The sequence below is a fragment of the Tubulanus polymorphus genome, chromosome 4, assembly GCF_964204645.1.
Source record: "Tubulanus polymorphus chromosome 4, tnTubPoly1.2, whole genome shotgun sequence".
NCBI classification, from domain to species: Eukaryota; Metazoa; Nemertea; class Palaeonemertea; order Tubulaniformes; family Tubulanidae; genus Tubulanus; species Tubulanus polymorphus.
The window spans coordinates 19,923,474-19,943,019 of record NC_134028.1 but is presented as its reverse complement, the minus strand read 5'-3'; the positions used below and the strand labels follow the sequence as shown (position 1 = coordinate 19,943,019).

Below are 19,546 nucleotides of genomic sequence, written 5' to 3'. Positions count from 1 at the left end.
TATCTAAAATATCCCTCAACGCTAATGGAACCCGATATGGTCGTGACCGAATAGGCACCTCATTTTCAGTCTCAATATTGCAATCAACCCCCTTTGCGGTTCCCAACTCCAATATCCCTTCTGCAAACCTATCTCTGTATTCCTCCAATAATGATTTTAAATCAGCTTTTTGCTGTACCGATATGTCTCCCGTTTCCACACTATCTAATATATCGTTTTGATTTTCAGGTTGAGGCGTGGAAATACCTTCACTATCAAGTGTCATATATGACCCGTCTGCGATAGGAGCATCTAAATCGATGAGAGTAACATCTCCTAAAATGGCACCCTTTTTTAACCGTTTTGAATAATTTGATGGATTACAAACTTGCACAGGTAATACCCCACTTTTAATATTAGATATACTAGCCGCACCCATAATACCATATTTATCCCATAATCTAGCTGACTGTTGAACAAAACCTACACCGTCCTTTCTTCCCGTCCCCTTCATTTTTGCTTTTATCTACACCTGTGTACCAGGCGGAATTGTGACCGTATCGTTAGCTACTATACAAATTTGTAATTGTACCTTTGCCCCCCCCCCCCCCCCCCCGTGAAGAGGTATTGAGTGACCGGATGACAGATGTAGGAGCTTTCTTGGAGTGTCAATAACCACACCCTGACTGTTAATGAAATCCATGCCTAGAATACATGGGTGAGCCAATTTCCTTAATATCAGAAATTCTTGCGTAACAACCCTTGATTCCATTTTAAGATTTAATTTAACAATACCGAATATTTCTAATGTACCCCCATCAGCTACCGTAGCATATTTATAACCGTCATATTCTAACGGCGTTACTAATACCGTGGATCTTAATTTTAAAAAGTATTCATATGATATGACACTTCGAGTTGCTCCTGTATCAATCAAAACATCCATCCGTTCATCAAAAATAACACAATTTAAGGATAGCGGGTGCTCAGAGCATAATACTTTTGGTTTTTCTTTCAAAATTTTCTTCTTTGTCAAGTTTTGTTTGTGAGATTTCAATTTTGTCTGTGAGCGCCCACTATCCCCCGTTATCCCCGATCCTACCTCATACAATACTTGGGCATTCTCTGTTTGTATAGCTCTGGACAGCTGCCCTAAGCCATCCTTGCTACAGCCCTAATTAGTCCGCTGTTGTCGATTCGTATTCCGACGGCAATATCTGCTAATATGTCCAGGTAAACCACATTGATAACAAATGATGTTTCTATTTTCCGTTGCAAAGGTAGATTTCGCTGGCCCCCTGCAATTTCTAGCCATATGTCCAATTATGTTACACCTGTAACATCGACCTCTAAACGTAGGGTAACGAAGTCTATTGTTTGTAGCTCCATTTCGCGCGTACGTAATCGCTTCAAACGGTCGTTGAATTCCCGTAAGAGCCCGACTTTCCTGTGCCATCGTCTCCTCCTTTCGTTGTTTAATTTCAAGCTGATTTATTCTTGTTTTCAGTTCGTCCCACTCCGCGTTGGCTGTCTCGACTTGATGAACACCAGGGCCATCTATTTTCAACATCTGGACTACGTTACTAGCCATTTTGATGGCTTTGTCCAGATCCTCTGGCATTTGCGTCCAAACGATTTTGCGAATGTCCGCGGAGAGACCGTCAATAAACGTACTCAACGTCACATGCGCGGGTAATTCCAATTCATTCGCTCTCCGTTTAACATCGTCTGCGAAATTGTCTACTGTTTGGCCTGAAACCATGCGCATGTGTTTCAGCTGGTGAGTTTTTAGCATTTTTCGATCCGGGTTATTATATCGCCGATTAAACGCTTGTAATAAATCATTCCACACGCGTTTTTTATCTTTATCGACACCTAAATACCAAGATCGAGCTTCTCCCCTCAAAAACAAGGGAAAGCTCCTCAGTATCTGACGGTCACTCCATGCCATGAGTTTTACGTATTGTAAAAATGCGTCTAACCATGGTTCCGGATCATTTGTTCCGTCAAAATGTTCTGGTTTCAGCCCGCTTATGCCTTTCGGGACAATGATTATTTCATCGTCGCTATCATTGTCGTCGTCTTGTCCTACAGCCGGATTGGCTGGTCCCACGGCCGGTTGCTGTCCCGCGTTTGCCATCCCCAACAGTTGTGCTTTTCGTTTAACGGGTTGGTTATAAAACATAAACCAGATTTTTATAAATCGATTTAAAGTTTCGTATAATGTCACTCACCACTAGCTTGGCTGCGAGACCGGAATTCTGCCGCTATTCTCCACCAGTGTTGTGGGGGTCCTCTTTCCCAGTGTCCGGGTGACGTGTGTTGACCACCTGCGTTGTTTGCGTTTCACCAGCGTAGTTCCATGGGGTTCTTCTCATAAATTAACTACAACTAGCTTCTTCTATCGATCCAGATCTTTATTCTTATACTCTCTTCTTACAATCTTCCTAGCACGTCCCCTCTAGTTCTAACCACTAGCTCAACCGACCCAGCTCTACCGACCAAGCTTTCGACCCCACTGCATTAAAACCCTCCCTTTTTATACTTATTCTTCCTTCGCTCGTGACGTATATTTCCACACCGCTTGGCCTCATCGCCAGAGACGTCTTATTCTATTACTACAGTCCTACTGGCCATGTAAATCATTTCTACGTGTGTTATACGTCACGAGCGCTAAATTTATAACTCAACTTTCCAGAGCTCAAGGCTGCTGCTATAACAAGCTTTCCCACGTAGACACCCACGTCACTCTCACCTATCTTCTATGCTTCTCTCTTATGTGTGACGTAAGTATTCACGTAGGTCGCCTGCTAACCGCAACTACTGCCTTGAACTCCGGCTTATTTCCCACTGTCTAAATAGGTAATTTATTACTCCAATAATTCCATCCATACACCCAACTGGACCTATTCTCATCGTACACGCTATAGGTTTGTTGTATTTCTTCATGACATCAATCGCCCATTCCATCTCTTCGATTGAACAGAAAAACTGGATTCGAAAAGTATATGTATACATTCTACAGTGTTATACAAAAGTTCGATTTGTTGATAGGGAAATTCCAATGTAAAATACCAATGAATACCATCTTTGTCTTGAATAGTAGAATTTTACCTCCGCTATAAAGAAATCGACATCCTTTTCTTTGAACACTTGGCATTGCTTTTCGAATTCTGCTTGAACTGCTGCCTTCCCTTTTCCAGCTGTATATGTCGGTGTAGGCGACAAACCTCCGCAAACTAGTAGATTGTATAATGTGGCAACATTACGTGCAAGATCGCACGCCGCGTGGTTTATTTCAGAGGTCTAAGATAAATACATTATAGATATGTACATCATTACCAAAGAACTAACCATTCAGTACAATTTGTGTCACTGAATAGTTGAATAAGAGTGAGATAGATAAAGACCACAACCTACGTTATAATTTTTGGCCGACTCACTACATTGAAGCATTCCATCTGTCGCGTGAAAGGTGAATGCTTGCATTACATCAGCTCCAGCTCGAGCAAATTCTTTGTGTAAACCACTGACTGAAAAATGGCAAATTAATGATTTTTCTTTTATCGGCTAATCCCCGTTTTGACTTGAAGATAACCCAACGGTTATTTTAAAGGACTTTTTTTCTGGCAGATGCCTCGTAGTTCGTCATTGTTTAGATTCAAAATGATGCCCACGAAACTATAGATTTTGTTGCAGGCAGGAAGGTGTGCTAAAATTGATCGGGTAAAGTTGGGCTGTGAATAGAATAAGTCACAAACATGTAAAACCTACCGGCGTCAGGATGTTCTAGAACGCATTCAGGAGTATACAGCCCAGCAGTCACATATCCTCTTTTTTCGAATGTATTCATGTAACAACCGTCGCCAATGATTATGCGTTTTGCTAATATCTCCAGTATATTCGGTTTAGCTGCCATATCTAGTATTTTGCAAATAAGGCCACCTTGAATCGTTTAACGTTTGACAAAGATTTCCAAACTGGTCTATGAATTTTACAGAAAACACATTCTACTATTAGGTCAACCATCGTTGTCCCATTTGATGGTTATAGAAATTGATTGCCTTGATATACATGTCACGCGTATATTCTGTTGTTGTTGTATGAGGTTCCGTCTAGGCAACTTGAATGATAGTTTTGATGTATATCAAATCATTAACTGGACCGTTGCCATTGGGAAATAGATTTCCCCCAAAAGTTGCACCTGTTCACGGTGACGAATATCCGCGATATCATAAGCTGAGATCCTGCCCTTTCTGATGATATCGACGAACACTATCAAGTCCATTCAATTTGCTTGATCATGTACAGAGGTTTATTAAGGTTTTTATTGGTTCATACGAAATTCCTGGATGCTGCGGGGACCTGCTGTTTGAGGGATGATTTCTCAAGGATTCTAGATTTTGGCAATTTGGTCGGAAGCCTTCATGAGTTGATAATTATATAATGTGTTTTTGTACGATATAAATTAGTTGCATCATATCTATAGAACTAATTACTGGATGTAATTAATCTATACCGCTGTTAATTCGTTGCTGATTTCAATATGTCAATTAGATCTTAATCGATTTACTCAATTACAATAATTAGAACAGCATTGAATTAGTTTACCTTCACAGAAGTCGAAAATGTGTAATTAAGTAATTAATGTCAGTCGCCAGTGTTTTATTAATGAGATGTGCTCCTCTCTCACGTGTCGGGTTTGAGTGACAGATGATCCCGGTATAAAACAATCTGATGCGACATCAACAAATCAGTTCAGCCAATGACTAGTCATCATCATCACTTTCATTGGATTAGCGGATAATCAGTAAGCACGGGATTAACGAATTAACATTCAATCGATGATTTACGGATTACCACTCATAGGATTTAAAGATTACAATGGATTATTACGCCTTTAAAACGATTGTGTTGATGTCAGTAATCTATTTAGTAACGGGTTAGTGTTCATATCTTATCGATAATGACAATAAAGTTATTAAATTATCCGATGATAAATGATAATATTGAAATGTTGTTTTTCATCAATTAAAGGTTGTAAATATCGGAATAAAGAATATAAAAGTGGAGCTGAATGGATTGACGAAAAAGATCCCTGTAAACAGCACTCGTGTTCGGTAAGTAAATTGAATCTGGATTTCTCAAATAATATGTCACGTCTGAAATAAACTACTGCTGCTGCTGCTGCTGCTGCTGCTGCTGCTGCTGCTGCTGCTGCTGCTGCTGCTGCTGCTGCTGCTGCTGCTGCTGCTGCTGCTGCTGCTGCTGCTGCTGCTGCTGCTGCTGATAGCTACGACCCAGTCCCATCTGCGTTAGAATCTAATTCATTAAACTTACAGAAAAACATCTCATTCTAACTCACTGGATCCTGATTGTTTTACATTATCAAAGCAATGGTTTAATGTTTCATGATATTTTTTTCAGTCCGGTGTTCTGACTCTAAGTAAAGTACAATGTCGCGCGGGATGTCGTGAACAGATATATAAACCGGGTCAATGTTGTCCGGCCTGTAGCAGCGAGAAAGAGAACACTAAAGGATGTGTTCTGAATGGAATAACCGTCGAAGATGGGAAATCAATGACAAAACCTGGTGAAAAGTGCACAACATGTAAATGCCAGGTATAAATGAATAATCATGTTTAGTTCTAAAACTTTTAAGCAATTCATACGTATTTCAATCATATACACACGTTCAATTTCATATAATATAAATATCATTGTTTTCGATGTGTTTCAGTCGGGTGAATTGACGTGTATTCGGAAAGTTTGCCCAGTTCTAAATTGTCCGCAAAAATATCAAGTACACGAAGAAAATGTGTGCTGTCCAATTTGTAAAGGTAACTAATCTTTTAAGATGTCCAGGTTCGAGTCCTGGCCCGGTGGCATAATTATGTTTGGTCACAACTTCACCTCTTATATACCCTCTCTGAATTAATTAGGAGGAAAGAAACTTCGATCACTAACGAATTAGAGGGCTCAACGGGTTGAGGCATAAACAACATAAGTTCTTGTCGTTTAATCTACAATATTTGATTTTTCTTGCAGGTAAAGAAGCCGTATCGGTCAGTTCTATTCACGGCAGTTGTTTATTTCGTGGTCATCTTCATCAAGAAAATCGACATTTCATGCCGGATAAATGCACGAAATGTTCTTGTTACAAGGGCGGGATGCAGTGTTATCGTAAATCGTGTCCAGATCTGAATTGCCCGAAACAATTCTTGGTCTACGATAAGAAATCGTGTTGTCCGATATGTAAGCGTCCGGCTGGATGTGCATACAAAGGCAAAATGTACAAGGTAAATATCTGACTTTGAGTTAAAAGAGCACATGACTCTTATTGTGAACATATATTCTAATAACCGTAGGATAAGCATAGATGAAATATCCCTGTACATTGTAGTATATTTTTTCATAAAAGAGGAAGAAACTGTCTTTTTAAATTTTAATTAAATCTTTATCTTTAATGCTAATCTGTCCTTTATTCCAACCTTGAACTCAGTAGTATTCTATTTATAGATTGATCAGATCTGGAAGGATGGATCCTGTACTGATTGTAGTTGTAAAGATGGAAAAGTCACCTGCCAAGAAATAACGTGTGGTTCAACTCCTAAATGTTCACAGGTAAATATCTTAGTTTTCATGTCTGAAACTCTGGTACAATTGAGGAATTAATATTAAGATCATTATTGATTGAAAAAACCAATAATTATTGTTCTATCATTTCTTGAGTGAATACCTACTCGATGTTTCGACCATATCCTAATACTTGTTTGCAGGGATACTTTCGGGCTGTTTTTATTCTAAATGTGGGGGTTTATTTTAGTTTGATATGTTTTGTTGCTGCCCGTCATCCATTCTTGGAGGGTCTTTCGTTGGCATTTAAATCATTTCATATTTTACTGAAATCATGAAACTTATATACAATACATTACATCTTTTCATTTTTTCAGAAATCTATTCTCTATCGGTCTGAAGGAGAATGTTGCCCTCTATGTGTCGCGGCTCATAGTATCTGTTCAGTTACTAACTCGAACAAGGATTATCTATCGTACGCTTCGTTTGACGGGTTCAATTACAAATTCGGCGGAACTTGTCGCTACACTTTACTTAAAGACGTCGCAGATCGTCGGATTAACATCCGCGTCAAGAATGAGTATCATCCGTATCCGACTGTCAGAACTAAACTCGTTACAATCATCGTATCTTCGTTATCTATCGGGCTTCATCGAGATCTGGATATCAGAGTGAATCGTAGTAAAATCGCTGTTCCGTTCAAACATGAAAACTTTACTATCGAAGTCGTCAAAAACGCGACAGTGGTCGTGAATATGATAAACGGATTCAGATTAACCTGGAGTAAACAAGGCGATATCAATGTTTACGTAACTGCGAGTAAGCAGAATAAATTAGGCGGTCTTTGCGGTAATTTCAATCAAGTCGTAAAAGACGATAGTAAAATGAAAATCAAGCAGGAAATTGTCTCAGACTCGGAGGTTTTTGCCAAGTCGTGGCGAGTCGGTGGTAAATGTAACTGCGACGAACCGTTTAATAGTAGAAAGTCGTCGTGTAAAACTGTGGATCAGCGAGTTCGCGCTCATCAGAAATGTGCTGTCTTAAAGAGTCCGGCGTTCAAAAGATGCCACAAGAAAGTCCCCGTCCAACCATTCCTCAGGTAAATATCAACTTCTTTAGCAAAGAACCTATTACGCGTTGGGGAAAAGGTGGTTAACGAAAAAAGAATTTGTAAAATTCACGACCGAATTAACCAGTTTCCTCAGTTGGCTGGTACCGAATAAGGAACAGTCCATATCTCATAGAAACAAGTTACGAAACTCATAAAATGAAAACTAGTTTGATACTGATCTGATTTGTTATCTATTTTATTTTCAGGGCTTGCACTGATAACGTTTGCGAATGTCCTTCGGGTAAAAACTGCGAATGCGCCATCGTGAAGTTTTACGTGAAAGAATGCGCCGAGCACAACATACAACTCAAACTACCTAAACAATCTCAATGTGACCATTCTATTCGGCAGAAACAACACGACTCTAACTCTTCAAAGAAGAAGAAGAACTTGAAGAAACAAAACAAACAGAAAAGAAGAGGAAAAATGCCGTTGTTGTTACGATCATTGGGAGGTGTTGTAATTGGTGATGAGTTCGAGAACGCCATATCGGATTAGAACGGGCGAGATCCTACATAATGTTAAAACCTGTTCTAAAAGAATGTTGACTTTAAGATTAGTAAAAAAATTCAGAATGATTGAGTGAAAAAAATGTTTGTGTCTAGTGGAAAAATTGATTCTCGGTGTTCTTTTTTCTGTTGCTGCTGCTGCTGCTGTTGATGATTTTGTTATTAATTAAAATTTTTATTTCAGAGTTTTTGCCATTTCAGGATTTATAGTCATTTCGTAGAAAATGTAGAATATTTCTATATTTTTGTGGCATTGTTTTCAATGCCTTTATCTCTAACATTGCTTTACATATGTATATATACACTGTACGATTTTGTTATCATATTGCGACTTTGTTTTGCAGGTTGTAATTAGTATGTTTTTGTAAATTTTTGTATTTTTATATAATTCTTTAACTCAAATTCAACGTCTTGACGTTTGTAATGTTACAACTATTATATACTGTGCTCTTATAATGAATTTAAATTCTATTGATTTGTTACTTAAATATCTGGTTTTTTTCAGGATAATTTAAATAATCGTATGTTTTTTATAACATTTGTTTGAAATAAAACATTTGATATCATTTATAAACAATTTGTCGTCAAACTTCACTTATGCGCAATATCAGCATCGTGTCTTGAGTAGGGTGGTGATACTCGAACATCCCCGGGCGCGGTCGCAAAAAGGGAATTGTAGAAATTTTAACTAGTTTTTTCTTTTGAAAGGCAAATCAAAATATAAGTGGAACACAGCGAACTTCACGGGACCAGAAAATATGTTCGTTATAACCGATAGTTATAACTAGTATGAAATCGATAACATTTTCTTACTTGGAACGGAATTCTTCATATTTTTGTTGTCAACCGAGTTCGAAATAACGAGGTTCCACTGTATTTCTGAATGCATTTTACCAGCCTTTGCCCCTAAAAACTTTAGAAATCAAATCATGAAAATAATGTTCAAGTTCGATCTCCTGCTGTGTATGCCTGTTTAACCAAACAATTCTCATCGATGAGCAGGGGTTTTATTACAGGGATGCATATTTGATATTGTATATTTCATTTTGTCAGGGGTCGCCGGTCGTTACAGGGCGCCCACAACTTGCGAGGGTCGTGTATAGCTATTATAGTACATACCGGGGCCACCAGTTGTCCTCGCGGGATATATTCTGCCGAATATTGAATCAGCCGTAAACATTCAAAAACAAAACTTGATTCTGATTGGGGGGTTTATAAACCTGCTGATATCAAGACAATCCGTCTGAAGCCATCTTAAAAACTTCCAAAAATATCTGGACTCACGTGAAAAGGAGGTAGCCACTATAAACAGATTTAGAACGAAACAAAATGTGAGAGATAGAATTGAGCTAATTTAAGTCCCATCAATTTATCTATAGACTATTCTGAAAAAAATGGGATACAACGAATATCAATTAGCTTCTAACACCTGCAAAAACAATTCGTTTACTTCACAAAACTACAATAAACGAAACACTCTGGTGCTTAAAGGATTTCAGTATCTTCAGGTCGATTCATTAAATTAGATTTGATATTCAAAAGCAGCTAGGATGACTTGTATTCTGAGAGACAATACTTTGATGAATATCAACAGTTCGATTGACACATGTTTATGGGATTCTAAGTCTATAACAAACGACTGCTTTCAGTAAGGGATTAAGTTATTTCTATGCGGTATTTTGTCTCCGAAAGCTCCTCTATCAAAAAGGAATTAAGTCTGGTATATATAAACAGAGATTAAAATCGAAACATTCAACTCTCATCGCGAAAGCTTTTCGACTTGTCACAGAGTGAAAGATTCCGTAAGTAGATATATGTTCTTTGTTTTTAGTTTTACTGTATTTTTGTTGAAAGTGTAGCATTCAATCCTTAGTCAAATTATAGAAAATAGAAAGATTGGCCAGTTTGTTTGACTACATCTACCTATCATAGAATCGAAAGTGTAGTTGTTAACATATTTAAGACCATTCTGAAGAATGGCCGATTCTATTCTACAAGAGGGAATACATTACATGTATATTGGTAACTAATGACTTGTTGACCTCATCATTCAGTGAGCTAATATCAGTGCAAATGAGTCAACCCCTGATCAACTCCGCGCCCATATCGGTCATTTCGATTTTTGGCGAGTATAGCGTAATTTCAGAGGTTGATTTTGACCAGTTTCGAGACAAATTATCTGTTCCGTTCTCGGCAGTAAACCCGGCTTCAGACGGGATTGGCGGTATATCGGGGGTTTACTGTATTTTTTTAATGATAATAATCTGTAATTCATTGATTACAGACGAATCGGTAAAATGAAATTGTCGGCAGTTTTTGTGTTGTGTTTTTTACTGGTGGTCGCCGTTACTGGTGATCAAATAGAACGAGCTCTCCGAGACGCTGAGACTGCTGGACACGATCCGCTGCAGTTGATGGAGGCCAGACGAACCGTTCAACTGATGAAACGAGGATGGTTCAAGAAACTCTGGAAAGGAATCAAGAAACACTGTTCTATTGGTTACAACCGAGGCTTCACAGCTCAATGCAGTGGTTAGAATAATGAAATATGCTAAAACATTTAAAAACATGAATAAATAAATGTTAATCGAGCAGCAATTGAATACACCTTGAGTTTATTCAATCCTATGTTCAGATGATCAACAATCATAACAATTCAGTCAATATTCAACGCCCCCTGGTGACCATATACAAAAACCAATGACCTTGAAACTCACAATCATGGAACATGTCAGCAGCTACGATTTTGTAATCGATAATGTGATAAAAAATATGCCTAAGTACCAATATAATATGGAAATGCTAAGCATTCTACTATTCAACGCCCCCTGGTGATCATATGCAAAACCCAATGACATCGAAACTCAACACAATTATAGAACATGTCATATCTACAACGGGCGCAAAACGAACATCATAGAGCAAAAACGAAAATTTTCCTCAAAAACTTCAAAAATGTGTGAAAAGTGCTGATTTTGGCGTACAACAATGGCTGTGCCAGTAGGCCATCTTGATTCTACCAAGGCCGGTTTTTGGGCTGAAGATGTGTCTTGGGTAGATAGTATAGTATAGTAGTTTATTTGTCACCATCAATATGTACAAATGAAAAATAACAAAATAGGTTATTTAAAGACAATGAGGTGGCCGGAGTCTGAATAGATACATATATAACCCAAATATCGAGACATTACATTGAAGCGTCTTTTCCAAAAATTTCCAAAAATAAATGGATTCCGTCTACCAGTAGATACGTGAAAGGTCGAGACGGGAATGGTGTCCAAGGAGCTGCCCTAGAAAGTAGGGACAGATGTAATGGGTCGAGACGGGAACATGGTGTCCAAGGGGATGTCTAGAGAAGAGAACCTGACTAGAACAGCGCGTAGTCCTACGAGAAAGACAACGTGTCATAAGTTTATCAATTATATTCATTTTTCAGAAAAATTCATACACTCTTGACTTAGAAGAATTACATTTGAATTGATAAATGGCAAAATAAAACATAAGCAAAAAGCCCCCGAACGTGAATTTTGAGAGATTTGAATCGTGAAACTCGATTTGTAGAAACCAAATGTTAAACTCGTGTCATTCATCGAATATTTAATTACAATAGGAAAGTTTCCAGTTACCAGGTGCCATTTTCAGCGTGTCTCACATTGTCGCGCAGATTTTAACATGTTCAAAACTAAAACCTTTAGTGCGATTAATTGTCGTCCATCCCTTCTTAGGCACAAAATCTAAACTTTTGAATCGTAAGAAAGTTGACAATGTTTTTTTCTTATTATTTATTTCATTTTTCTCGGCTGCAACAATCCGATACAAAAAAAGATGCGCGTCACTTTTAGGAAGGCGCCTCAAAAAAAATTGGTAATTCTGTGTTATTGGCTGTAACTTTTAAACTTTCTGAGATACAATTTAGAATTTTTCACTTAAGATAGAGTTTCATCTGAGGATTTTGTTTATACTGCAATCGTAAAACTATCTTCATAGAAACGCGCGTGGCCACGGGTTGATCAGTGCAAAGCGTGCAAGTGGTCGACCGTCGATTTTCTGCATACGCGGGTTAAGCTATTTTCACGGCAATTTTCAAACTTTTAAAGATTTTCAAGATCAAAATTCCATGTTGAATTGATCAGCTCATATATAAATGGTATATAGTTAATTTGTATTTGCGACACACCTCTACTAGGTCAAGGTCGGTGGAGACTAATGATGGCGGCTTGTCAAAAAACTGAAAATTTTCACTTTCAAGACGATTTTACAGCTTGATGAGAATCAGTTGATACGACTGGTATTCACAGTTTGACTGAGGCCCAGTTGTCCCCGGCCCCTATTATGAATAAACAAAAAATAAACAATTTCAGACTTATTTCCCGTTCGCATTGCTTTGTGGGAGTTTTTATAACAGTTGATTTACAGTCGGGCTCAGTTAAACCTCGTCTCAAAAGAGAAACCACTGTCGCAGTATTTAATACCGTACGCCTTCAGGTTTAATTCACTCGTCTGTAAGAAATATCTCGGCGAACAGGAATGTGAAAAATGGCGTTCGTTGCCGGACAGCCAGACGCAGCTGTCAGTGACAGCCGGAAGACACGCCCACACATCGGTCACACCTACAGGTATCAGCTCTCTTATTGAACATGTCAAGTTGAAACAAATCTTTTTTCTGGCGTTTCTAAACTGTTTAATTAGTTTTCTAACGCAGATGAACCGAATTACTTGTTATCGTTGAGATTGGGGTCTCGTGCAGTTGTTTGAGTGGAGGACTGGGAACCAAGAGGTCCCTAGATCGAAACCACATCTGGCTGTCCAGACACATGCATGGACTAAGCTCTGGTAACTCTGTCAGGTTGTGAGCCATAACAACCTATAAAAAGGCCTTGGTCGTCTCTTAAGAACCACAGGGTTACACTGTTACTTGCTGCTGGGATCCAAAACTCTTCTTATTACACGCTAGGTGGCGTTACGGCAATAGAAACTTGTCCTATTGTCCTATGTATTGGACACCGTCTGAAACAACTGGAAGCTCGTAAGTATCACCTGCTAAGAGGTTCCCGGGTACTTGTAAGTAATATCCGCACACCCCTTTTGGGGGAACTGTAAACTGCAAATCGTCAATGAAATCAATACATCACTAAATTCATTTCTAATGCCAAAAGAATTATTTATTTGCATTTTCAAGCATTGACATAAATTTGAATCGTATAGAACAAGGAAACGCGAAACCTACAGAATTAGAAAATACATCTTCTAGTATAATGCGATGCTGTTCAAATTATCCATCATTTCTTTATACATATCTAGTTTTCTAGTTTTTTCAATGCATTTTTCAGAGATTTCAAATTGTTTCTTAGATCTTTGGCATTTTTTCGTACGTAATCGAAAATCAGAGATTTGCCTTGTTTTGACTTGAAGACTTACGACAAAACGCTAGGTAGTTGTGAACCTTATTTTTGGAAATGAGTTGTTTTAGGAAGTCTATATTCGGGATTGGAAACTTCCGCGGAATCCTCAAAAGATTGGATTCGAACCGTTTACGGTATGTTCCATTGCGCATGTCTATTGCACGCGACAGAACAATAATCTCCCGTTCGATATGGCTTCGATGTTAGACGTGAAAGATGAAACTAGGAAAAGACTTTCATATTTGAGTGTTTTGCGAGTTGATATCGATATTGTTTATAGGTAATTCGATTTTCAGACTTATTTCCCGTTTGCATTGCTTTGTGGGAGATTTTATAACAGTTGATTTACAGTCGGGCTCAGTTAAACCTCGTCTCAAGAGAGAAACCACTGTCACAGTATTTAATACCGGCCGGACGCCTTCAGGTTTAATTCACTCGTCTGTCAGAAATATCTCAGCGAACAAGAATGTAAAAAATGGTGTTCGTTGCCGTACAGCCAGACACAGCTGTTAGCGACAGCTGGAAGACACGCCCACACATCGGTCACACCTACAGGTATCAGCTCTCTTACTGAACATGTCAAGTTAAAACTTATATCTTTTTTCTGGCGCTTCTAAACTGTTTAATTTGTTTTGAACCGAATTACTTGTTATCGTTGAGATTGGGGTCTCGTGCAGTTGTTTGAGTGGAGGACTGGGAACCAAGAGGTCCCTAGATCTAAACCACATCTGGCGTTGGCTGTCGAGACACATGCATGGACTCAGCTCTGGTAACTCTGTCAGGTTGTGAGCCATAACAACCTATAAAAAGGCATTGGTCGTCTCTTAAGAACCACTAGGGTTACAGTGTTACTAGCTGCTGGGACGAAAAACTCTTCTTATTACATGCCAGATGGCGTTACGGCAATATAAACTTGTTCTATGTATTGGACACCGTCTGAAACAACTGGAAGCTCGTAAGTATCACCTGCTAAGAGGTTCCCGGGTTCTTGTAAGTAATATCCGCACACCCCTTTCTGGAGAACTGTAAACTGCGAATCGTCAATGAAATCAATACATCACTAAATTCATTTCTAATGCCAAAAGAATTATTTATTTGCATTTTCAAGCACTGATACAAATTTGAATCGTATAGAATAATTAGAACATACATCTTCTAGTATAATGCGATGCAGGTAAAATTATCCATCATTTCTAAATACTTTTTCTAGTTTTCTTTATTTTTTTTCAATGCATTTTTCAGAGATTTCAAATTGTTTCTTAGATCTTTGGCATTTTTTCTTACGTAATCGATAATCAGCGATTTGCCTTGTTTTGACTGAAATACTTTCGCCAAAACGCTAGGTAGTTGTGAACCTTTTAACTTTAGATCGTCCAAGATCTTGCTGTTGACGATAGTTTCGCAATCTAATTTGCTCAGTGGTCCCGATATGGCCTTGCCGTAATGTTCGACAGCAAGAGATGATACCTGTCGATGAAACCAAACACATAATTGAAAATGCTATTTCCCGGAAAGCCCTTTAAATACAATACTGAGATTATAAGAATATTAAGAGGTTATAGTGAGTGTAGCTGCGATGGATTAACACACGTGATATGATTGAAAAAACGCTTTTTGACGATTACAGCGTTTTCTCTTTATAGACAGATATTTACCTTGCGACATGTAATTTCATCAATGGCATCGGTTGAAACCCAGAAAACGGCCAGAAAAACCACCAAAAAACTGATCAATTTCATGTTGTCTCCGTAAAACTGTAATCAGATCATAGAAATAGAGATTGGTTTTGTTGTGGGGTTGCTTTCGGTTCTCCAACAATGTTGTGGGGTTGAGTTTCTCAACCAATTGTTGTGGGGGCCACGTTGCGTTCTCCCCTCGTGTTGTCGTTGTTGGTTCCGATTAATCCGATAAGTGATATCCCTCTGACTCCGGAATAATAACAACTCTTCTCGTGGGTCTACGTTCTTTCTTTATTTTCCCGCACAATTCTTATTCCTTCCTACAGCTCGTATTTTTAGGCTTCTCCGCCACTCTAGCATCTCTCTCTCCCTTACTGTGCTGACCCTCCCTTTCTATCTTATTTCATGTTACTCGTGACGTATACTTCTACATATGTTATACGTCACGAGTTTATTATACTTGTTTACTTCCTAGCCATACCAGAGCTCAAGGCTGCCGCTATAACCAGCAACCCTACGCAGATACTCACGTCACTTTCACCTATCTTCTATTCAGTGTCTTGTGTGCGACGTAAGCATCTACGTAGGTTGTTTACTAACTTCAGCCACTGCCCTGAACTCTGGCTTCCCTCCCTCTATGCAAACTACTAATTTATCACCCCAATACTATCCTCCTCCCCAGACGATTGGTCCCCAATCGCCAAAAATTCACAAGACCCTATTGTAGTTTCCCAAAAAAAAAAATCTTTTCAAAAGTGCACAGGCTTCAGAACATCATTTATAAGCAACATCTCTTACAACTTAAAGCCAGCCGCAGGGTAATGAAAATTACACAAAACCTTCAGAACATCAAGACTAATGATACACAACCACCATTCCGTACATCAATTTACAACACCTGTAAAGTAGCCATAAATCACAATTTCTGACCCTTTCCCCTATTATCCCATCCCGCATAACTTCTACCTAAACTAAGCAACACACCCCACTCATCATCAGTTCATCTGATTCATCAACGAGACCTACATGGACCCCATAGAATTTTACGGTAAGCAAAAAAAAATTTCTAGATACTTATAAACTTAACACACGAACTTTATCTAAGGGAAAGCAATCATCTACAAATATCAAATATGAGACTCTTTTCATCAGTAATATATAACAATCATGAGGCATGTACATATGTATATTGATCTTACATTTAATGAGAACAAGCCTATACAATTGTAGTCATGCAAAAAAATCATATCAAACACAACTTCCCAAATAGCTTTCATAGACAATCACCCATTTCTCTATATCCACATTTATGTAGTCTAATAATTTAACAATATATGACCAACCACTTCAACTTTCTGACTCTTCTCGTTCTCGTTATCTTTACCAAAAAAAATAATCAGTGTGTGCAGCCTAATTTGTCTTTAAAATTACCATTGCAAACACGTCAATTTGCCACTGTCCAAACTATCAGCCGTTACCTTAACCGATATCAGATGATTTGTCAAACCTGTCCCGACCCCAATCAACGACGTAAATTAATACAGATGCCAGATACATCATTTAGTTGATTATTATGTGCCCAGCACACGTTGGCAACATACATGCTCAACAATGAATTCACAAACAATTTCATAATAATTTTTCTATGTGTACGTAACATAAAGGTAAGCCAAAACATACCAAAAATGAATATACCGCATGCGTACATTCGCATTATTGGGATGTCAGCTGCTAGTCCCCACCCATTTCCTCAGAAAGCACATTTATCCGTAGTCTAGGCAGGGATAACATGAACTGCTATTTGCGGCTTGGAACCGTTGAAATAGACAGACAGGCCGCCATATATTTATGGAAGGATGTCATAAAGTGACCACAAAACTCATTAAGATGCATCACCCAAAAGTTAGGGAAAATTCCTCTGGACACTACTCATTCAGTGCCATTCAAACAGCCGATTCTCAAAAATTAACTTTAACTCCTGGGCCTATGGTCTTCCAAACCACCCACATCTGATATTCGAATTGTTCTAATTCCTTCCCGCAAATCAGGGGATATAACCCCACATGTAAAACGGCCGACGCATCATCCTGTATATAAACCGGTCAAGACGGACTGAAAGTTCGGAAAAAAAAAACATAGCGCTCACACATCCCTGCAATCTACGACCATTCAGTTAAGATACCCAATCTACCGAATAATACTTATCATACTTATTGTATTACGCAATGAGCAACCCTTTACTTCTAAAAAACCAATCCCCTGAATGGCCATTTCAGCATACCTAACAAATAGCTGTATCGTGACATTTCTCATTTCCGTATCATCCCCCATGTCACGCCTTACCGGAGTAAATAAAATCTATGGATAAATAGGGAACCGGCCGACGAATCACCCATTTGGTATTTCTTGATATTCGACCCTAATAATGTCCAACATATATATCCAATCTTTCCCAGAGGCTAGCCACTAAACATTATACTGTTTCAAAGGATCTTCAGAATTAATCCTTCGGGCTATAATCCCCCGTTTTATTCCGGACCATCCCTAGAGAATCCCTTACTCTTCATCCAGGTCCCTGGTCCACCTTAATTCATCTCATATAAACTACTCTATTCAAACCCCCTCCGGTAAGATTCACCACTGAGCGCCCAATCTAACCTTTGCACAATAAACATATTCTATACTAACTCGCGATACTCATTATATTTCTTAAAACCACATAAACACCACAGTTATTTGTTAGGTATATACAGGCAGTGAGCGCTTTCAACTATCGTTACACTGATAACCGAGTGGCTCACCTAGACTAATAAATCATTCTTTCGCGAAATACCATCCAGCAATTTTAGCAAACTATAAAAGATTTACGTAGTGCATATTTATATCTACGTAGATACAATAACCCAGCACACAAGCAACTTAAAAACGCTGAGTATCATTCTACAAAAGCAATCAAAACATGCAGAAATACATATCATATTATTTACAATTACTATAAGCCGCAATCGTAGTCCGTTGAACGTCTCCAAGGTCGATTTCCCGTAGCAGATCTATGAACTGTCCGATGATGAAATGCGTTTGTATAATGCCTCTAATACCCCACTGTATTTCATTTATCGCGTTACGATCGCAGAATCGCTTCGTTTCCGAACGCCATTATGTCCGTTAATTCACACGAATCTAAATTCGGAGTCGTAAATTCAATTTGCTTTGATGTAAAACGTAGTGTCCAAAACACGATCTTACGAAAACGCCACACCAAATCGGATAATTCAATTAATTTAAATATGGAAAGAAACAACTTCTTTCCGCACTGGAAGCTCTATAATTCATTTCAACTGAATCTGACGATATGAAGATTACATATTTCTCGAATAAGACAAACAAACAGCTATTAAATCCTGACGGGAATGATTTTTATACACAGATCGAGTTATCCGCAATATTTCAACTTAACCCGCGGTAGCGGCCCGTATTTCATGTAATTATAACGGTTACGGAATGTAACGTTCATCTTACACTTTTACTTCACCCCTGTTCACTCACCAAATATACACGATCGCTTGGCAGCGAGAGGTGCAGGATACACCACTGTTCTCCACCAATGTTGTGGGGTTGCTTTCGGTTCTCCAACAATGTTGTGGGGTTGAGTTTCTCAACCAATTGTTGTGGGGGCCACGTTGCGTTCTCCCCTCGTGTTGTCGTTGTTGGCTCCGATTAATCCGATAAGTGATATCCCTCTGACTCCGGAATAATAACAACTCTTCTCGTGGGTCTACGTTCTTTCTTTATTTTCCCGCACAATTCTTATTCCTTCCTACAGCTCGTATTTTTAGGCTTCTCCGCCACTCTAGCATCTCTCTCCCCCTTACTGTGCTGACCCTCCCTTTTTATCTTATTTCATGTTACTCGTGACGTATACTTCTACATATGTTATACGTCACGAGTTTATTACTTGTTTACTTCCTAGCCATACCAGAGCTCAAGGCTGCCGCTATAACCAGCAACCCTACGCAGATACTCACGTCACTTTCACCTATCTTCTATTCAGTGTCTTGTGTGCGACGTAAGCATCTACGTAGTTTGTTTACTAACTTCAGCCACTGCCCTGAACTCTGGCTTCCCTCCCTCTATGCAAACTACTAATTTATCACCCCAATAATACCGCTAACTGGAACGAAGCTTTCAACTTAACGTTGAAACTCATGGTACTGAAATATGACCCGTTTTGGGGCGGCCTGAGAGCAGCGTATTTTGAGCAGTCAGTATCAGTGGTTAACGGTGACCCAC

General features: G+C 38.8%; 3 protein-coding genes across 3 annotated transcripts; 2 read left to right on the top strand and 1 right to left on the bottom strand.

The window, feature by feature from the left end:
- Window positions 1-3,351: 3,351 nt before the first annotated feature.
- Window positions 3,352-3,955, bottom strand: LOC141904390 (S-methylmethionine--homocysteine S-methyltransferase BHMT2-like). The gene is made up of 2 exons (XM_074792975.1): window positions 3,754-3,955; window positions 3,352-3,512 (listed from the first exon to the last, which is right to left on the bottom strand). The coding sequence occupies exons 1-2, from the start codon at window positions 3,896-3,898 to the stop codon at window positions 3,352-3,354; spliced, it is 306 nt and encodes a 101-aa protein (XP_074649076.1). The 5' UTR covers window positions 3,899-3,955.
- Window positions 3,956-4,863: 908 nt separating this feature from the next.
- Window positions 4,864-6,290, top strand: LOC141904389 (BMP-binding endothelial regulator protein-like). The gene is made up of 5 exons (XM_074792973.1): window positions 4,864-4,921; window positions 5,017-5,099; window positions 5,407-5,601; window positions 5,720-5,819; window positions 6,028-6,290. Exons 1-5 carry the CDS (start codon window positions 4,864-4,866, stop codon window positions 6,288-6,290), a joined length of 699 nt encoding a protein of 232 aa, XP_074649074.1.
- A 1,020-nt stretch (window positions 6,291-7,310) lies between these two features.
- Window positions 7,311-8,181, top strand: LOC141904388 (BMP-binding endothelial regulator protein-like). Its single transcript, XM_074792972.1, has 2 exons — window positions 7,311-7,654; window positions 7,873-8,181. Exons 1-2 carry the CDS (start codon window positions 7,311-7,313, stop codon window positions 8,162-8,164), a joined length of 636 nt encoding a protein of 211 aa, XP_074649073.1. The 3' UTR covers window positions 8,165-8,181.
- Window positions 8,182-19,546: the final 11,365 nt, after the last annotated feature.

Coding starts and splice junctions, on each gene's coding strand:
- LOC141904389 (XM_074792973.1), top strand. CDS start 4,864: ATGGATTATTACGCCTTTAAAACGATTGTGTTGATGTCAGTAATCTAT. Junction 4,922..5,016: donor AGTAATCTATTTAGTAACGG/GTTAGTGTTCAT, acceptor CATCAATTAAAG/GTTGTAAATATCGGAATAAA. Junction 5,820..6,027: donor GTGCTGTCCAATTTGTAAAG/GTAACTAATCTT, acceptor TTTTTCTTGCAG/GTAAAGAAGCCGTATCGGTC.
- LOC141904388 (XM_074792972.1), top strand. CDS start 7,311: ATGATAAACGGATTCAGATTAACCTGGAGTAAACAAGGCGATATCAAT. Junction 7,655..7,872: donor CCCGTCCAACCATTCCTCAG/GTAAATATCAAC, acceptor TTTTATTTTCAG/GGCTTGCACTGATAACGTTT.
- LOC141904390 (XM_074792975.1), bottom strand. CDS start 3,898: ATGGCAGCTAAACCGAATATACTGGAGATATTAGCAAAACGCATAATC. Junction 3,513..3,753: donor TCTAGAACATCCTGACGCCG/GTAGGTTTTACA, acceptor GCCATTTTTCAG/TCAGTGGTTTACACAAAGAA.